Raw genomic sequence first — 21,325 nt, forward strand, 5'->3', positions numbered from 1 at the left:
GCTTTCTCACAGGGCTACACATGCTCACTTATGGCTTGGCCTACTGGGTATGCATTTTCAGGAGAGTGGACAAGGAGACAATCAAGAGTGGGAAGATAAAAGGGGCAAGGAAATATTCTGTTTTCTAGAAGCTTCTGAGAATAGCTCTTTCTCCTTTTAAGGAGGTTGGGACAACTTTGTAATCAAACACAAAGGAGTGTTCACTTTTGAGTAGGCTGCCTTTCTTCCTCATGTCACATTGCTTAGATTTACACTATATCCTGACCATAGGGAAGAAAAATCTGGAAGTCATACCTCTTGCCTTGCCTTAGCTGTCAATTTTTTTAAAATGGGGCTTCTAATGAGGTCTTCAAGACCCATTTGTGGGCTAACATACTACTATCTGCCATGCCATTTTTATGATTTCAGGCCTTCCCACAGATCAGGTACCAAAGACAAGACAGATCATTGCTTTCCTCTCAGCTGAAAATCTCACGTGGCACCACTAACAAGCTGCAATTAAATGATTGTCCCCATGGTTTAACCCAAGCACCTCGTTTTGGAAGGTGAACAAAGAAAGCATTTTAGTTTTCTACTCACCATGTTAATATCTGAGTGAATTCCAACAAGTTATTTTCTCCTTCTTTTCCCTTTCCATCTATGCCATTATCTGCCAAATACAACTTCACTAACCAAGGACCAGTTTCAATCAAATCTTTCATTTTTTTCTTGATTCATGTAGAAAGATAAGAATATTTGATTATTTTTAGACAATAGTTCTCCCATTTCATCACCTTAATTGATTTTAATTTTTAAGATTATACTGATCTGACTTGTGTGAGTAGTTGCATTTAGCAACATAGTCAAGGAAATGCATATAACTTAAGTCCTTTAAAAAATACTCAGAATATCCTTTTTCTTTATAATAGCAAGCTCTCTATGAACGAAAAATCTCATTTAAGATTTAAATTGTTGCCTTTACTTTGGCTAAAGAGAAAATCAACGTCTCTGGAAATTTCTCAGCAGAAGGTGTTGTCTGTTGATTCTGGAGAAATGGTAGCCCTTTTGTCAGGTTGATAAAAACATAACTGCAGTTTTGGACCATAAATTTTAAATCATTATAACTAGGCTCAAACACATCTTTATTAACAAAATAGGAACCATTATAAAATCAACACATTTTTGCCAAAAAGAAATAAGATTGCTTATTCCTGTAGCATAAAAATCTGTGCTTCAGGATTTGATGAATTCTTTCTTGGAAAGCATCTTCTATCTCCGGCTGGTTGTGGAAGCATTTTCCCTGCAAAAAGTTGTCTAGATACTTGAAGAAGTGGTAGTCGGTTGGCGAGAGGTCAGGTGAATATGGAGGATGAAGCAAAACTTCATAGCCTAATTCGTTCAACTTTTGAAGCATTGGTTGTGCAACATTTTGTTGGGCATTTTCGTGGAGGAGAACTGGGCCCTTTCTGTTGACCAGGGCCGTTTTGTAAGTGTTGCAGATTTTGGTGTATCTCAGTGATTTGCTGAGCATACTTCTCAGATGGGATTCAGAGAGCTGTAGTGGATCAGACAGGCAGCGGACCACCAAACAGTGACCATGACCGTTTTTTGGGTGCAAGTTTGGTTTTGGCAAGTGCTTTGGAGCTTCTTCTTGGTCCAACTACTGAAGTACTCATTGCTGATTGTTGTATACAATCCACTTTTTTTCACACATCACAATCCCATTGAGAAATGGTTCATTGTTGTTGTGTAGAATAAGAGATGACTCCAAAACGATGACTTTTTGATTTGTGGTCAGCTCATGAGGCACCAACTTATCAAGCTTTTTCACCTTCCAAATTTGCTTCAAATGCTGAATGACTGTAGAATGGTTGATGCTGAGTTCTTTGACAGTTTCTCACATAGCTGTAAGAGGATCAGCTTCAACGGTCCTCTCAGCTGGTCGCTGTCAATTTCCGATGGCCAGCCACTATGTCCCTCATCTTCAAGGCTCTTGTCTCTTTTGCAAAATTCTTGAATACTGTATGTTAGCAGTTCCTGAGCCAAATGTGTTGTTGATGTTGTGACCTATCTCTGCTACTTTATGGCTCATTTTGAACTCGAATAAGAAAATTGTTCAAATTTGCTTTTTGTCTAAGATAATTTTCATAGTCTAAAATAAATATAAAATGAATAGCTAGTAATAAGTCATTGGCAAATAAAAAGAAAGAAATATACATTAAAATGACGTATTACATAACCACATTTATTTAAGAATGTATTCCAAAATGAAACGGCAAATTTCAACAATGCAAAACTGCAATTACTTTTGCACCAACTTAATACAAGGATTCAGCCCTCTAAAAGAGCCTGCAAAGTTATCACATTTTTCGAGTTCTAGAAGGACAAATTTGGAGGAAGAAGAATCCTGCCTGAGTTCAGTGCTCCTGGACCCTGGTTCACCTTCGTTTTATAGCTTTTACAAAATTCACATTTTGGGGGAATATTTAATTTTTATTGGAGTGCAGTTGATTCACCATATCATATTCACATTTGATTTATAAGTTTAGGAATTTGGCAAAGGAAAAAAATACAGGAAGGGGATGGAGAAAGGAAAAAACGAGTTACGGATATAATGCTGGTTTATCCACTTGTAAGAGCTGAATCTCCAGTTAGGAAGCTGATCACTTTCCCTGGGGCCTCCAAGAGTTTGTAGGTAAACGCTTTGTGTGCACTGTGTCCCTGGGAATCCCACCCAACTACTTCACAAGAGACTTGACTGCAAACCAATGACCTGTTCCAAAGTCAGGAAAGAAAATGCATGGAACTTAGAGATAACATATATCTATATATTGTCTAGTGTTGGCAGTTCAAAGGATTATAAAGGCTTATTTAGGGACTTTCCTGGTGGTCCGGTGGTTAAGACTCTGTGTTTCCAAAGCAGGGGGTGTGGGTTGGATCCCTGGTGGGGAAACTAAGATTCCCACATGCCACCTGACCAAAAAAAAAAAAAAGAATGAATGAAGAAATGAAAAGGGAGCTTTTAAAGGCTTATTTAAGGAATTTCCTGGCACTCTAGTGGTTAGGACTCAGTGTTTTCATTGCCATGGCCTGGGGTTCAATTCCTAGTCAGGAACTAAGATCCCACATCAAAAAACAAAAGCTCATCTAGCTACATACTAATTTTGCCTGACATACTGACTTGAGAATCTAACCCCAGGGCTGGATGGGACTCTCTGTTCTTAAATTCATTCAGCATTCAACAAATATTTTTGAGCTCCTATTATGTGCCAGCCACAGTTCTAGCTGCTGGGAATTTAACAGGGAGTAAAAGAGACAGAATCTCCTGCCTTCATGAAGCTGGGGCAGTACATTACCTAGTGTGTGGGAAGAGCAAGGAAGAGAAGAGAGTGGATGATAACTCAGGGTATGTTTTCAAGTCATGAAAGATAACTGACTTTTTAGGGAAACATGACAAATTTGGACATTGGATCATTCTAGCTTGCCAATTTAAAAATAAAAGCATGCTTAAAAAAGATTCAATTGGTTTATTTGGATACAAATGTAATCTGCTGAGTTACTAAAGGAAATAGGATTTATTTTCCTTCAAACCATAGTTGGAGGGATGACAACTAGCCTATCCTTTAGTTTTACTGAAGATAAGCCTAACTGGTCCACACCTCATTCGTCCTTACATTCAGGGTATGAGAATGATAGCTAATGACAGCCATTATGAATAATATAACGGTGCCAATGTCCTAGCACAGCATCTGGCACACCATAGGTATTTAATAACTGTTTCTTGAATAAATAAGTGAATCAATGAATAAGTGTAATCATATTGTAGAAAGTTCTATCTCTCCATTCACTGTATTTCCAAGCCTGGTGTAGTTACTAATGCCTTGAGACAACTCATGAACATAAACAAAGAATGATTTTTCTATTTTTGACATCTCTTCACAAATATAAATGCCTTTGAGAAGTTGGCTACCCAGAATGATTAACAATGTGGATACTGATTGCAGGTGGCACTCATTTCTGTTTGCCCCCTCCTGGCATGCCAGAAAGCAGCAGTGATGAAGCATGAGGCCAAGGGGGCCAAGGTCAAAGGCCAAATTCCTGTGCAGCTGCTCAGCTTTGCAAGGAAAGAAACAAAATGGTCTCAGCCAGTCATCACCCTGCACCTAGCCAGGGTGGCATAAATGTGTGCAGTTGGAGAGGAAGGAGGCTCCCAAGCTTGTGATTGTCCTGGTCCAGCTTGCATCCCCGTGGGTAAAACAATCCAAATCTCACCCCAACTGGTGGTAAGAATGGTAATAATGTCATCTGGGCCCATGAAAAATAACCAGTTTAGAAAATGCTAGTCCAAGGCACTCTCCAGAATTCAGACCTCTAGGGAGTCCCACATGCCCTGTTAGAGGGTAGGAAGGCTAATGCTGCCTTAGCAGGGATTTCCTGCTCCAAGACCCTAACTAAATTTCAAGCAGAACCAAATTCTTTTCTTTGAATGGGAAACAAATTCCTTGGAATAAGAGTGAGTCCATGCTTAGCTCCTGGTAATACTTGATCCACCCCAGCTGTATTCACTCCAACCTAGTTTTACCTAATCTTGCTGCTGCTGAGTCACTTCAGTCGTGTCCGACTCTGTGTGACCCCATAGATGGAAGCCTACCAGGCTCCCCCGTCCCTGGGATTCTCCAGGCAAGAACACTGGAGTGGGTTGCCATTTCCTTCTCCAACGTGTGAAAGTGAAAAATGACAGTGAAGTCGCTCAGTCGTGTCCAACCCTTAGCGACCCCACGGACTGCAGCCTACCAGGCTCCTCCATCCATGGGATTTTCCAGGCAATAGTACTGGAGTGGCTTGCCATTGCCTTCTCCGTACCTAATCTTACACTTCTTTAAATAAAAACAAGCTCACCATCAATGACCACTTTAATTAACCCTCCTTTGTCTCAGAGATCTTAGTAGTGGAATAGCAATGCCTGCTGCGCCTGCAACACAGTGGTGTGCCGAAATGAGAAGAATCTCCAGGTTTGAAACCTCTCTGAAAAATGCTGTGTGACTCCCCAGAAAGTCACTTAACTTCTCTGAGCCTAAATGTCCCCATTGCTGACATATAGATCATAATACTCATATCCTCGGCTTCCCAGTTGGCACTAGTGGTAAAGAACCTGCCTGCCAATGCAGGAGATATAGAGACGCAGGTTCGATCCCTGGGTCGGGAGGATCCCTTAGAGAAGGGCATGGCAACCCACTCCAGTATTCTTCCTGGAGAATCCCATGGACAGAGGAGCCTGGCAGGCTACAGTCCATGGGGTTGCAAAGAGACACAACTGAAGCGACTTAGAACACACGTGCACTCATATCCTAAATGCACTGTGAAGACTGACTGGGAAGCATGGTGGAATAATGATTGTAGAGTCACATTGCACAACAAATATTACTGCCTAACTTTCCAGCTTCATTTCTGGACTGTGTGTCATTGAAATCCTGGGGTGGGTACAACCTGATGGAGAACCTCCAGGTATAAAATGTCCCCACTTCTGCCAGTGTCTCCCTGAGGATCAGATACATGCTTCTGACAACTGCATGCCTCACCAGGGAGCCATACCACAGATCCAATGTAGACTTGCCCTACCTTGAGCTTCCTCCCATTTTCTCTTCAATGAATCTCTGAGATGCCCCAGCTGTTCCTGATTTCAGAACCTTTCTTTCCGCCCTCACTAGGTCCTGTCAGTTCTCCCTTCTAAATATATCTAGATTCTCTATTTCCATCACTGCAGTCTCAATTCTGCTGTCTATCTTCTTTTGCCCGATCTACTGTAAAAGCCTCCAAACTAGTCTCCCATTGTCCCGATGTCCATCTCTAAAGCAAGTGCTGCAAAGCTGCTGGAGGTTCTTTTTAAAAATCCAGCTCTTATTATGTCACTGTCTTGCTTCAAATGCATCATGGCTCCCCCTCTGCACACAGAAGAAAGTCCTGTTCCTTAACAACATCCGTGGCTTTTGGCCATATGTGTCCACTGGCCTCCAGCCCTCTCCCCATGACCACTCTGCAGTGAATGTCACACTTTCCAGATGCTGAACACTCCAGGCACTTTCACCCCCTGAGCCTTTTCTCACCTGGTTCCCTTTGCCTAGAATGCTCTTTCACAGCTGATGAACCTCTTATTCCTTCCAGCTGCTGTGCTGTGCTGTGCTGTGCTAAGTCGCTTCAGCTGTGTCCGATTCTTTGTGACCCTGTGGACTTTAGCCTTCCAGGCTCCTCTGTCCGTGGAATTCTCCAGGCAAGAATACTAGAGAGGGCTTCCCTGCCCTCCTCCAGGACATCTTCCCCACCCAGGGATCAAACCTGTGTCTCTTTCTTCTGCACTGGCGGGCAGATTCTTTACCACTAGCGCCACCTGGGAAGCCCCATTCCTTCCAGAGAGAGCTCTGTTTCCTATATGAGCCCACAACCAAAGATCAAGTGTAAATTTTCATGGAGCCAGAAATTCCCATCTAGCCTCTTCTGAGACCAACAGATGGGTATCACACATTCTGGTGGGCATCAGAACGCGAACAATTACTCAATATTCATCTGTGGATGCCAGGTCCCAGTAGGACTTTCTTCTTGAAGTTGGCTGTTGTTTTTTTTTTAACTCATTAAAACAGCTTCTTTCCATCAATAAGGAGCATATGAGATTTTCTGTGTGATTACCAGAGGTTTATCAGCCAGAATATAAATCCTATTGATTTGGACTTAAGGAAGCAAAGTGTAATTACTGTTGGGTGATTCACACTTTGGACCTTGGAACCTGTCCACAAAGATTCCATTGTCTAGCTATCACTCAGGATAAAATCTTAAGTAAAACAATTTCTGGATTATAACCAGTAATTTCCTGACTTGGAACTAATAAAGCTGTTTTGAAGATTACATGTTGACTTTTGAACTTGACCCTTGCATTCCTTAAAGCCACTAGCATTCCTATGGTCTGTGGCAATGATATAAACACTAATAGTTTATTTGGGGAAGTGAATTTGCCACCTGAGTGGCTTTAGTACTGTAGAAAAGGTCTGTCTGGAATAGAAAATGGCAACCTACTCCAGTATTCTTGCCTGGAAAATTTAATGGCTAGAGGAGCCTGGTGGGCTACAGTCCACGGGGGTGCAAAGAATCGGATACAACTGAATGCACATGCAAGCTTGGGGACTGAGCATGTGTCAGATTTTGCTCCCTGAACACATCTAAGCCATATGCTGGGGCTCCCAGTCCTAAATCCTTGAGAGTTAAGACAATCCTGGAAACTATGGTGTGGGGCTTGGGCTGGGAAATAGAGCAGTTCCAGGGGACAGAGCACTCCTAAGTCCTTGCTGGGTCTTCTGAGAACTTTGAGGGCCTTGAGATGACATGACAAGTCAAGCTGAATGGGGCACAGGGGAGCTGTCTTATCTGCAGATGAATATTTCTGATGACCTCTCAGTGATTTTCAGTGTTCAGCCATCCTCTGGCTCCTTATGGCCCTGACAAGCGTGTGACTAGGGTAGGCCAAGCCAGACCTCACCCACGTGAGTGCTGCTGTTGTCAAGTTCCCGTAATCATTCATTTGGAAGGACTAGAAAGGGTGTCAGGCTTCTGAATGGGGGTTTTGACTCATACAGTATTGAGTTCAACTTTCTAAGCAGCAGACCAAAAGCCTCTTGTCCACAAAGGGGTGAGCATAAAAATAGTTTGGCTGTTTCCAATTGGGACCAAATGGAAACCATCTGGACTCCTCACCCAAGAGGCTGATGTAAATCAGCTCAATCTGACTCTTATTTTGAAACACGTAGAACTCTTCTACCAAAGACCAAACTCATCCTCAGACAAATAAACACCTTATGACTGTGAAAGTATATCCAGTATAGGAAGCTGTTGTTTAATTTGCTTTGTGAAGTCTGGATAGCATGAATATACTCTACTTTGACAAGAGGCTAGAAAGTAAATAAATATTAGACATAAAGTGGTTTCTATTGATCCCAGGCACAGAATTCCTTGGGAGACAAAAGACTTTAATGGCTCCCATTGTCTATTGGATTAAGTCCAAACTCTTGGCCTGGCATGCAATCCTCCTTACTGTGACCTACCCCTCTTGCCATGCCTACCCTCCTGTGTAATCTTGTTCCAGCTAAGATTATAGGCTTGTGGCTTGCATTGCTTTTTTTTTTTTTAATTTATTTATTTATGTCTGTGCTGAGTCTTCATCATTGCTGTATGGGCTTTTTTCTAGTTGTGGTAAGCGGGGGCTACTCCCTAGTTTCGGCGTGTGGGCTTCTCATTGCCATGGCTTTTCTTGTTGCAGCGCACGGGCCACAGAACATGAGGGCTTCAGGTGTGGTTCCCGGGCTCTAAAGCACAGGCCCAGTAGCTGTGGTGCACAGGTTTAGTTCATTCTCCGAGTTTGGGATCTTACCGGATCAGGGATTGAACCCATGTCTCCTGCATTGGCAGGTGGATTCTTTACCCCTGTGAGCTGCCAGGGAAGTCCTGTATTGTTTTTTAATTTAAAAAAATTTTAAAAATAGTGCTAGTGGATTTTGGAAAATCTACTAAAGGGGGAAAGAGGAAGGAGGAAGAGGAGGAGGAGGAGCACCATACTAGGATATCATTTGTTTTAGACAGTTGCCATTTGGGAATATTTTCAACCAAGAATGCTCTCAGAGGAGTTGGTTGGGGTTCCTCTGGGGATGAGGAGGATCAGTGTGTCCAAGCTGTACAGAGGACAGTCCTTACACTGGGCTGGATGACATCTGAGGGGATAGGACTGTTGAGTCACTATTCAGCAGAAAGACTATATCACATCAGACAACAGAGCCAGGGCCTGATAAATGTTCTCACTTTACCTTTTCATCTGGCTCTTTTAGATCACTGAATTATATTTTTTTCAAATTCAGTGAGATTTCACAGAAAAGAAACAAGGATAATTCAAGGACAGAAAAAATGACCACACAAGAACAGATTAAAATTGGGGAAGAGAAAGCCAAAGGGTGAAAAGCTTCATTATAAGGGCCTACTGCAAGGAGATCCAACCAGTCCATTCTAGAGGAGATCAATCCTGAGTGTTCATTGGAAGGACTTATGCTAAAGCTGAAACTCCAATACTTTGGCCACCTCATGCGATGAGTTGACTCACTGGAAAAGACTCTGATGCTGGGAGCGATTGGGGGTAGGAGGAGACGGGGACAACAGAGAATGAGATGGCTGGATGGCATCACCGACTTGATGGATATGAGTTTGAGTGAACTCCGGGAGTTGGTGATGGACAGGGAGGCCTGGCGTGCTGTGGTTCATGGGGTTGCTAAGAGTCGGACACGACTGAGCAACTGAACTGAACTGAACTGAACTACCACAAAGTACAAAACAAAAACAAAGTGGTCTAAAACAGAATAACAGAAATTTAGGTTAGCCTCCACGAGGAATTTCCCAAAGACTGCTCATGACACACCCAGTGATCAATCATCTTGTGCTGTCCCTTTGTAACTTCAAAATGTTAAAGCTGGAGTGGAATATTGGAAGCTGTGAGCACAAGTCCTTGATTTGCAAAACAGGAGGCTGAGACCATCAGGGTGAGTACTGGGAACGGAATCCTGGTTCGCTACCATTTAGTGCAAACCTTTAATACCTGGACAGCTTCTCTCCTAGTTTAGTCTTGCTCAGAGGTTATGGAGCTGGTGACTTCTTAAAATTCCCTCTAAATAACCCTGTTTCTACCTTTTTTTACCTGGAGCATAATTGCTTTACAATGTTGCGATGGTCTCTGATGTGCAAATCAGTCATGATTTTACATATGTTCCCTCCCTCTTGAGTCCCCCTTCCCCCTCCCCCCACCCCTCTAGGTGGTCACAGTGCCAGGCTGGGCCCCCTGTGTCACACAGCAGCTTCCTGCTATTTTCTGCTCTCCACATGATAGTGTATATATGCCAACACTACTCTCAGTTTGCTCTATCCACTCCTTCCCCTGCTCTGTCCAGCAGACTGCTTTTCTAGATTCCATATACATGTGTGTGCGTGTGTGTTAATATACAATATTTGTTTTTCTCTTTCTGACTTACTTCACTCTGGATAACAGGCTCTAGGTTCATCCACCTCACTACAACTGACTCAAATTTGTTCCTTTTTATGGCCGAGTAATATTCCACTGTATATATGTACGACAGCCTCTTTATCCATTCATCTGTCGATGGACATCTAGGTTGCTTCCGTGTTCTGGCTATTGCAAATAGTGCTGCAATAAACACTGGAGTGCATGTGTCTTTTCGGATTGTGGTGTTCTCAAGGTATGTGCTCCATTTCTACCTCTAAGGAATGAGCATAGGAAAAGAGTTTCCAAGCTGAATTTATCAGGCCTGCTGTTTATTGCAGAGTATTCCCATAATTGTGTTTTTTTGGACTTGTTGAATGTGGCAGAGTCATATTCCTCTGGTGGTTATAGTTCCAGTGGGTATGGCTAAGCTGTTCAGTACTAGATTATATGAAGCCATCAGACACTGAGTCTCTTTCTCCACTTGAGTTTTTCTCTCTGTTTGGGGTAATTACTTTAGTAAGTACACACAGTCTATGAAAGGAGGAAGTGATTTACAAGATGATGGAAGTAAGAGGAATAGTTTAAACAACCACAAAAATACCTTCTTTTCTCTTCTTCCCTGAGGTAGATTTCACTGTTACAGCTGTGGATGACTCTGTAATCTGGTTCAAAGTTGAACTTCCTCTCTGTCTGGCTGTATGAAAAAAAATTAAAATATTAAAAAAATAATAATTCAAAGTTGCGTGCATAGATTTTTGACACTCTTTAAAGACTCTGATGCTGGGAAAGGTTGGGGGCGGGAGGAGAAGGGGATGACAGAGAATGAGATGGCTGGATGACTCTGTGGACATTAGTTTGAGTGAACTCCGGGAGTTGGTGATGGACAGGGAGGCCTGGCATGCTGTGATTTATGGGGTCACGGAGAGTCGGACACGACTGAGCGACTGAACTGAACTGAATATCATTTATTGCCTTCATTTTATGTATACTTTGGGCGAGGTATTTCTCATACAAGAGAATTATCTGGCCCACTGACTTCACTTCAGTCTTGTCTTTTCCGTGTTTCTCCCCTCAAAGGCTTGAAGAAAGCATGCAACCAGGCAGCACCTGAAGAACCAACCTGAGGGCCGTGTGTGAATCCTTTCAGTTCCACAGTTGCCCTCTATACCAGTGGCTCCAGTCTTGGGAATTAGTAAGAACATAGCAGAGAAGAACACATTTTTGGCATATTTAAATGCATATATTGGAAACAACCCTAGTGGCCCAGTGGTTAAGAATCCATCTTCCAAAGCCAGGGACACAGGTCCGATTCCTGGTCCAGAAAGTTTCCATATGCCGCAGAGAAACTAAGCCCATGTGCTACAACTACTGAGCCTGAGCACGCTAGAGCTCCACAACTTCTCGAGAAGCTACTGCAATGAGATGCTCTCACACTGCAACTAGAGAGTAACCACCGCTTGCTGCAGCTAGAGAAAGCCTACACGCAGCAGCAGAGACCCGGCACAGTCAAAAATAAAAACAAATGAATAGATAAAATTATAAAATAAAGAAGTACACATTCTGATATATTATCACACGAGGGTCATTCTGGACCCTTCTTCCCCTCTCTCTCATAGCCCACATCCCGTCCGCCAGGAAGCAGTGTAGATAGAGAACCTCCTCTGCTGCCGGCCTCATCTCACCTGGGTGGAACCTTCTCACCTCTCACCACCACCGCTCATCTGAATGACAACAGCCTCCCAGAAGGTCTCTGTGCCCTCCTCCCACACCAAGTCTGTTTGCCACACAGATTGAGTGGTCCTTCTCAAACCTAAGTCCCGACTCAGTCCTGATTCCTCTGTGCTTTCCTAGCTAACAAGGAAGGCACGTGACTCCTGGCCCCTGACACTGCCCAGGCACCTGCTGCTCCTTGTGTGCAGGCCTTGGGGTGTTCCTGGAACACTCCTCATTTATCTGCAGGCTCGCTCCCTCCCCCCCCGTGTCTGTTCACAAATGCCACCTCTTCAAGGAAGCCTATACTCAATCGTCTATTTAAAGTCACTCTAGGGACTTCCCTGGTGGTCCAGGGGTTAAGAATCTGCCTTGCAACACAGGTGATGCAGGTTTGATTCCTGGTCAGGAAACTAAGATCCCACATGCCAGGGGTTACCTAAGCTCCTGCGTTACAACTACTGAGCCCATGCACTCTGAATGAAGCCCACGTGACACAATGAAAGATCACACAACAAAGATCCTGAGTTTCGCAACTAAGACCCAACACAGCCAAATAAATAAATGCTAAGATAAAAATAAAGTCACTAAATTCACATGCCTTTTGGCCCTATAATTCCACTTCTAAGAATTTTTTGCATTGCTATATTTGCCCCTGAATGTGTGTGTGTGTGTGTGTGTGTTAGCAAACTATAAAGCTATTTGCATTTGAGGATAAAAATAAAATAAAATCACATCCCAACCATTTTTTCCTTCCCCAGGTTCCCAAACTTACTTACCTTGATTGTTTTTTCCTTTTTTCCACAGCAGTTATCATCTTATAGTAAACTATAGCTGGTATATATTTGTTATGCTTTCTCAAAGTTGTCTGAGTCCCCCCACCCCTCATACACACATACATACACAAGCACATGGTGTTCCCAGCCCTCTCCTCAGGGGCAGGGATCTTTGTTTTATGCTCTAATGCATGTAAGGAAAGACACAGGTGAATATACACACATACATATGATGAAGGAAGAAAGGAGCGTTATTCCTAAAATTGCATTTTATACATTATAACAAGTAATTAAGAAATCAAACTTGTCATTGGATAGTGAGGCATTCATGCCTCCTTGGTGGTCAGCAGCAGAAAGCTTCTGTGCCCACCTCTGGCAAAAAGTTACTAGGACCCTGGGAGTAGCCCACAGAACAGGAAAGGAAATTATTTGGGCCTTACGAAGCATTGGCCTCAAGACATTTTTGCCTTCAACAACATCCTAGACGGAAATGGAAAAGTTATAAACAATCTTGTAACTTTTTAGTTTGGAATCTACACTTGTTCATCGTAAGTTTTAAAATTTCAAAGGATGAAATTTCTAACATGTAGAAAATATTGACATTTAAAAATAAAATCTAGGGTGAGGAGAGGGATAAATTAGGAGTTTGGGATTAACATATACACACTGCTGCTGCTGCTAAGTTGCTCCAGTCGTGTCCGACTCTCTGCGACCCCATAGATGGCAGCCCACCAGGCTCCCCCATCCCTGGGATTCTCCAGGCAAGAACACTGTGTGGGTTGCCACTTCCTTCTCCAATGCATGAAAGTGAAAAGTGAAAGTGAAGTCACTCAGTCGTGTCCGACCCTCAGCAACCCCATGGACTGCAGCCCACCAGGCTCCTCCTCCGTCCATGGGATTTTCCAGGCAAGAGTACTGGAGTGGGGTGCCATTGCCTTCTCCGATATACACACTACTATATATAAAATAGATAACCAACAAAGACTTCCTGTATAGTATAGGAAACTATAATCAATATTTTGTAATGACCTATAAGGGAAAAAAATCTGAAAAAAAGTTATATATGTATATGTAACTGAATCACTTTACATGATTCCCTTTTTTCCTGTGTTTTTACTGGTATTTTCATTTTAATAACGCTATAGAATTTTATATTTGAAAGTCATTTATAGGTCATCCTATAATATTTCTCTGTAAAAATAATGCTTCATGTACAAATATTTAAATTTTAAAAATTTGTTGCGATCATAAGCCTCTAAAGTATTAAAAAGTCTTCTGTAGTTACTACTCAATGTTTAGACGTATGCAATTGATGAATATGATATATTTTATATATTTTGATAAATCCTAATTAAATAAAAAATAAAATTTTATTGACCACCACTCTCAAAGAGATGGATGGTGTTGTTTTATTTTTATAATTAATTCATGTATTTATTAAAGAATATCACTGCTAAAATGAAGCAGACTTCAGCATCAGTGCTTTCTCTCTTTTTTATTGCTATAGAAATCTTATTCATATAGATGGGAATGGAATAATAGGATTGCCAGATTTACTCTCTCTTGTCCTCCAAATACAGGACACCCAGTTCAATTTAAATGTCAGATAAACAAAGAGTAATCATTTTAAGTGTATCCCAAATATTGCATGGAACATACTTATAATTAATTATTTCCATCTAAAATTCAAATAAATCCCAAGAGTTTTATTATAGCAATATTATTCAATTCTTTGAACCCCTGTGTGTGTGTCAATCACTCAGTCGTTTCTGACTCTTTGCAACCCCATGGACGTAGCCCATCAGGCTCCTCTGTCCACAGGGTTTTTCAGGCATGAACACTAGAGTGGGTTGCCATTTCCTCCTCCAGGTGATTTTTTTGACCAAGGGATGGAACCCCCATCTCCTGTGTCTCTGCATTGCAGGGGGATTCTTTACCTGCTGAGCCATCAGGGAAGCCTTTGAACTCCTGAGTTATGGGCTAAAAACTATATGGTGATTGACCAAAAAAAATTTTTAAATGATCTGTCTGTTTATAACTTAAGTCCACCTTCAATTTGGTTAAAAGCAAAAATTGGAAGCCATGTGACCTGTAAAACATGATTTATTGCTGACCTCTTAGAGTCATTCATTTTTTTTTTTAATACTTACACTCTTGTTTTTAACTCTCTTTGTTTCTGAACCCTAGGGGAGATACTCTGCTCAGATACTTGATGGGGGACAGGTGTGCCTTTCTTTCACAAAGTAGAATGATGATTGTGACCAGTGATACCAACCACAGGTACTGGGTCATTATGAAAGGTGAGAATCTGGACATTTTAAGAAATCACCCACATTCCCACAAATGTTGCTACTGGGAAGTTTGTGTGTACTCTTTGTCTTAATGTGTTTGGGCTGTTATAACAAAACACCATAGACTAGGTGGCTTATAAACAATAATTATTTTTCACAGTTCGGAAGAGGCTGGGAAGTCCAAGATCCAGGTACCAGCAGATTCAGTGTCTGGTGAGAGCCTGCGTCCTGGTTCACAGATGGCTGTCTTCTTGCTATAATCCTACAAGGTGAAAGGAATAAGGGAACTCTTGGGTCTCTCTCTTTATTTTTGGCTGTGCTGGGTCTTCAGTGGGCTTCCCTTGTGGCTCAGCTGGTAAAGAATCTGCCTGCAATGTGGAAGATCCGCGTTCTATCCCTAGGTTGGGAAGATCCCCTGGAGAAGGGAAAGGCTACCCACTCCAGTATTCTGGCCTGGAGAATTCCATGGACTGTACAATCCATGGGGTTTGTGCATGGGTTTTCTCTAGTTGCAGAAAGCGGGGGGCTACACTCCAGTTGCAATGCTTTGGCTTCTCATCATGGTGGCTTCTCTTGTTGCGGATCATAGACTCTAGAGCACGTGGGCTTCATCAGTTGCAGCTCGTGGGCTGTTGCCCTGCAGCATGTGGAATCTTTCCGTGCCTCCTGCATTTGGCAGGTGGATTCTTAACCACTGGGCCACCAGGGGAGCCCACGATTAGTGTTCTTATCAGAAACCAGAGAGCTTGCTCTGTCTGCCTTCACACACCTAGGAAAGGCCCTGTGAGGACAAAGCAAGAGGGGGTCATCAACTGGCCAGGAAGAGAGCTTTTATCAGGAACCAAAGCAGTTGTAACAGATGACCACAAACTTCGTGGCTTAAAATAGTACATGTGTATCATTTTACAGCTCTGGGGATCAGAGTCCAAAATGGCTCCTATAGGCAAAAGTCAAGGTGTCAGTGGACCTGCATTCCTTTTGGAGGCTCTGAAAAGAACTTGTTTCCTTGTCCCTTCTAGCTCTTACAGGTCACCATGGCTTATGAACCCTACCTCACGTCATTCCAACCTCTCCTTCCATTGTCACACTTCCTTCTCTCTGACTCTAACTGCCTGCCTCCCTCTTACAACGATCTTTTTGCCATGTGATCAAACATAGTCACAGGTTCTGAAGATTAGGACAAAGACATATCTGGGGACCTGTTATTCTGTCCCCACACATTCTCAGGAAGAAGAATCTCCATGGATCACTGGGAAGGTCACCTGTAATTGCAAAACAAAGGTTTTTTCTTTTCAGTTCAGTTCAGTCGCTCAGTCGTGTCCGACTCTCCGCGACCCCATGAATCACAGCACGCCAGGCCTCCCTGTCCATCACCAACTCCCGGAGTACACTCAAACTCATGTCCACAGAGTCGGTGATGCCATCCAGCCATCTCATTCTCCGTCGTCCCCTTCTCCTCCAGCCCCCAACCTTTCCCAGCATCAGAGTCTTTTCCAGTGAGTCAACTCGTCGCATGAGGTGGCCAAAGTATTGCAGTTTCAGTTTTAGCATCAGTCCCTCCAATGAACATCCAGGATTGATCTCCTTTAGAATGGACTGGTTAGATCTCCTTGCAGTATAAGGGACTCTCAAGGGTCTTCTCCAACACCACAGTTCAAAAGCATCGATTCTTCGGCGATCAGCTTTCTTCACAGTCCAACTCTCACAAGGCAGCCCCAAATGAGCTTAGGACCAAGTTTCCCACAGCTTACCTTGGAGCAGCTGAGGGGGGTTCCTGGTGTCTGGTGAGGAAGTGGCCAGTTGGTCTTTCCCCTGCATCTCTGCATACTCTGCCAGGGGTCTGAGGAGACCCAGAGCTCCAGAACATTGCAAGTAATTGCCACCGAGGTGCAGCTCACTGGGGAAGGGGCGAAATATACTGTTTATCTGATATTTTTTCCACTCTGTCAAATTTAGATTTGAGGTCTTCACCTCATAAAATAATAGACCTAGTAACAAAATAATAGATAAATACTCATAATAAATAATAATAGACCATGTCACGAAAAATAGACCTAGTAACCGCATCAGCCGGCCAAAACATGCATTTAGGACAACACCCTTGATTCTCAAACATAACTAAAGGATCTTTCTATTATAATTAAGAAAAGAAAATCAAAATAACTAGAGGAGGAAAACATGATGAAAAGCATAATAAAATATCTAAGAACTCATGGGTTAGGTTAGCAGGCTCTGTAAGTAAGTGCTTACATAACTCAAGACACAACGGTGCCAAGATGTGACGGGGGCGGGGAGCAGGGGACCTGCTCACCGAATGGCACTGTGGCATACGACGGAGCCCAGCCTCGATCCATTCTGTGGCCCCAGACCACAGTAGCGCAGACTGAGGCTTTGAAGCCTTTGGTTGTTCTCCAGGCCTGAGAAAATACTCTCAATTTCTTCATGTGTAAATTTAAAAAGAAATGATAGGAACTTTAAAATGTATGTTACCCATTGGATTATTAATGTTAAGTACTCCCAAGGCAGCGAGCAGCACTTTTATTGGTTCTCAGTTTAGGCTTCCAGGGCTAGGACTGGCTGTGGGGGTGGCCTGGGATGATTGAGGGGGGCAGCCTGCATGTGGAAGAAAGGGGACCCGGAGTCTGCCTCCTGGGCAAAGAGAGCAGAGGACCGTTTGAAGTACCCATTCAAGGGAGCAGATGGAGAGCAAGTTGTGAATCCTAAAGATGAGAGAGGTGGCCCAGCTGGCAGTCTGGGAAGACCCAGTGGTACCAGGTCTCTGCAAGGAGAATCCTCTTAAGCCATGTCCACAGCAGGTTCAGGGAAGTTAAACCTCTCTGCCCTCCTTGGCCCTGAGGGCCTTTTGCCTTAATCTGCAAAGAGTCGGACACGCCTGAGCGACTGAACTGGACTGAATGGAACTGACACAACCTCTAGAGTTTCAAAGTGAAATCACACCCATCATCTCATTCATGCCAGCAACAGCCTCTGTGGGTAGGTAGGGATTAGATCAAGAAACTGAGGCCCAGCAACATGTTTGGGGAATTTGCAAAGTCAAGGCTGGAACTTTAAAGTGAGAACTTCCCTGGAGGCACAGGGCTTCCCAGGTGGCTCAGATGGTTAAGAATCTGCCTGCAACATGGGAGACCTGGGTTGGATCCCTGGGCTGGGAAGATCCCCCGGTGGAGAGCATGGCAACCCACTCCAGTATTCTTGCCTGGAAAATGCCACAGACAGAGAAGCCTTGGCAGGCTACAGTCTGTAGGTTCGCAGAGTCGGACATGACTGAAGTGACAGCACAAGGCTCCTCCCAGCATTTCGGAAATGTGGAGAATCTCCACGGAATACTGACTTTCCCCAGCTTTTGCTGATGGACTTGTTCTCTGTCACCACCAGGGCCCTAATAAGATCCCAGTCCTTTAATGGGGTCTTTGTGTCACTGAGGTACCACTTCTCAGGCATGACTTCGTAGCCCACTGGCCTCTTGAGTACAAGGCACCCCCTGGTTCCATGGCAAGAGTCACAGAATCATAGACTTGGGAAGTGGAAGAGACCAGCTCATAGATCAGAGAGGTGGCATGACCGACCCCAGATCACATAAGCAGTTTGAAATCTTTTATGGATTGTCAATTAAGACCCCAGCAATCTAGTATCATTGATCAAAGGTAGACTCTGAATCAGACACTTGAATTCACATCTAGCCTCCATCCCTAAGAACAGAATGGCCTTGAACAAGCCAGTTAATCCCCCTGAGTTTTTCCTTACCTCTAGTCAAGGGTTAGAAACAGTACATATCTATCATTATACATCTCACATCTCTATGTAATGGTATATATTGATACATATCTACTGTTGGGAGAAAAAATGAGAAAATCCATGTACTGTGCTTGGCACGCAGTAATAACCATTAGCAGGTATTGTCATTATTAGTATTATTGACCTTGACCTCCCCTGACCACTCGGTGCCCAGCCCGCTGAAGGACTTGCTCTGCTCTTGTCTGGCACCATACCTTTCCTCCCACCTTCTCTCCTAGTGAACACTGACCATCTCTATGGAACTGCAGTTTCCCTTACCCAAACTACTGCTAAAATGTATATCAACACCTTTTGTGATATGCAGACTTTCCGCCTTGTGCTTTACATAATCAAGAGCATGTCTCCTCCCCCTGTACACTGAGGACTCCCTTGGACAGTGGCAGTGCCTTAAGTACACTTATACCTTCCTTAGCAACAAGCACCATGCCTTGTACAAACTAGCCTTCGACAAACATTTGTTGAAAGAATAAACGAATAACTAGAGACTCTTTTTGAGAACCCTAACATTTACTAGGAACATGAACTCTAAGGAAGTTTTAGGGTGTCCTTTGCAGCAATGACTTGATTAGACACAAGGAACTAGGGCATTTTCCTCCCCTCCCTTTGCCTCCCCCAGCTCCCAGCGAGGGCGGGGGTAGGCGTGGGTAACTTTGAAGGAACTCTGCATTCCAGCCTTACTTGCAGTAGTCGAGGACAAGAACATGCAGACTGCTGAGATGCAAGGCCTGCCCAAGCCTCCCCAGAGACCATGGATCCATCTTGCAGTCAATGAGTTCCAGGGTGGTAAACGGGCAGGGGGTGTGTCCCTTCGATTCTAGAAGCAAAGCCTGAGAATGCAGGGTTGAAAGTGCAGACACAATGAAAATAAACATGATCTGTGTTTTATTTTATTTTTTTATAGTCGAGTTTATTCTTCATTTAACTTTTAAACACTACTATAGTTGAATATGATCTGTTTTTATAAATTACTTCAAAGTCACTTATGTTAATTATTCAACATTTTGGCCTCTAAGATAACTTTCTAGTTACCCAAAGAGAAAGTGGCATGAAAACAAAATAATTTCCCTTTAAAATGAAGACTCACTAGGAATTCCCTGGCTGTCCAGTGGTTAGGACTCCATGCTTTCACTGCCAAGGGCCAGGTTTTGATCCCTGGTTGGGGGACTAAGATCCCACAAGCCACTTGGCATGGCAAAATAAATAAATAAATAAAAATGTAAAATAAAAGATAAAATGAAGACTCATTGAAGAATTGTACAGGAAACATCAAGTTTTATGATTAGAGAAAATATACAGTAGCACAATATAAGCACAAGTCTAAGGTCATTTCTTGCTGTAACAAAGGATCCCAAAGATAGTTGGATAGAAATTCCAATCTGATAGGAAAAAGTATTTAAAAAACATGAAAGCTGCCTTTTTAGTAATTAGAATCACCACGACCTGAGGATTCCCTCAGTTCAGAATTTCATCCTGAAAGTGACTTTGGTAGGGTTTGGAGGATGTAGGGTTTTGTGAGGTAATGACATGTGGGTCAGAGACAGGATTTCAAATTACAGCTTGGTTGAGAATAAAAAAGCCCTTGCAATCTTAACTACAGAGCTGGTGCCTGAGGCTTCTTTAATGAGAGAAAGTCTAGGTTGAGTGCTGGATCAGATTTCTCAAGCTGTATTTCTGACAGAGGAGGCCACGTGGCACATCCCTGCTGATGTTAACGTTGGTCTGTACAAAATAAACTCTGGACCAGGTCCTAAAGATCTCAACCAGTGGTTTGCAGGGTCACCTGCCCTGCTGTGGGCAAGACCACGGCCGTCTGATAGAATTTCTCAGCAGCCTTCAGATGACCGAGAAAGTGAAAAAGTAAAAGTGTTAGTTGCTCAGCTTCGTTCGACTCTTTGCAACCCCATGGACTATAGCCCACCAGGCTCCTCTGTCCGTGGGATTCTCCAGGCAAGAATACTGGGGTGGGTAGTCATTCTCTTCTCCAGGGAATCTTCCCCACTCAGGCATCAAACTCAGGAATCTCCTGCACTGTAGGCAAATTCTTTACCGTCTGAGCCACCAGGGAAGCCTATAGATTACCAAGAGGGCTACATTTTAAGGAACAGCTAAGGGTCACTTTTAACATGCATGAATAGCATTCTCTTTCCAATTTGAATGGACTGAGTACCTGACTGAGACTCTGAATAAAAAAAAAACTAAAAATTTTGTTTATATATTTAAAATATCTTTTTAAACGTTCATTTTAAAATTACAGTCAAAAACACATAAAATTTACCATTTTAATAATTTTTAAGTGTACATCTCTGTGGTTTTAAGTGTATTCACACTGTTGTGCAAGCCCCATCACCATTCATCTCCTGAACATTTTCCATCTGTCAAAACTGAAACTCTGTACCCATTCAACAAAAGCTCCCGTTGTCCCCAGCCCCCAGCCCCTGGCAACTGCCAATTCTACTGTCTGCTCTATGAATCTGACTACTCTAGGTACCTCATATAAATGAAATGATACACTATCCTTTTGTTTCTAACTTACTTCACTCGCTTCAAGGTTCATCCATGTTGTAGCATGTGTCAGAATTTCCTTCCTGTTTCAGGCTGAATAATATCTCACTGTATGTATATGTTTTGTTTACCCTTTGGTCTGTCAGTGGATACTCAGTTTGCTTCCATCTTTGACTATTGTGAAAAATGCTGCTATGAACATGAATGTATAAATATCTCTTTGAGAC

At 43.0% G+C, this 21,325-nt stretch overlaps 1 protein-coding gene across 1 annotated transcript in view; it reads right to left on the bottom strand.

Annotated features, from left to right (window-relative positions):
* The window catches only part of LOC129551263 (uncharacterized), a 66,217-nt gene that overhangs the window by 30,589 nt on the left and 14,303 nt on the right, over window positions 1-21,325 (bottom strand). Inside the window, exons 4-8 of the mRNA XM_088834284.1 lie at window positions 19,278-19,423; window positions 17,092-17,235; window positions 16,532-16,677; window positions 10,597-10,697; window positions 580-707 (exon numbers count right to left, since the gene is read on the bottom strand). Coding sequence (XP_088690410.1) covers window positions 580-707; window positions 10,597-10,697; window positions 16,532-16,677; window positions 17,092-17,235; window positions 19,278-19,423 — 665 coding nt within the window. The remainder of the gene's footprint in view (window positions 1-579; window positions 708-10,596; window positions 10,698-16,531; window positions 16,678-17,091; window positions 17,236-19,277; window positions 19,424-21,325) is intronic.

The sequence above is a fragment of the Moschus berezovskii genome, chromosome 1 (genome assembly GCF_049115385.1).
Source record: "Moschus berezovskii isolate FMDL1 chromosome 1, NW_MosBer_1.0, whole genome shotgun sequence".
In the NCBI taxonomy this organism is placed as follows: Eukaryota; Metazoa; Chordata; class Mammalia; order Artiodactyla; family Moschidae; genus Moschus; species Moschus berezovskii.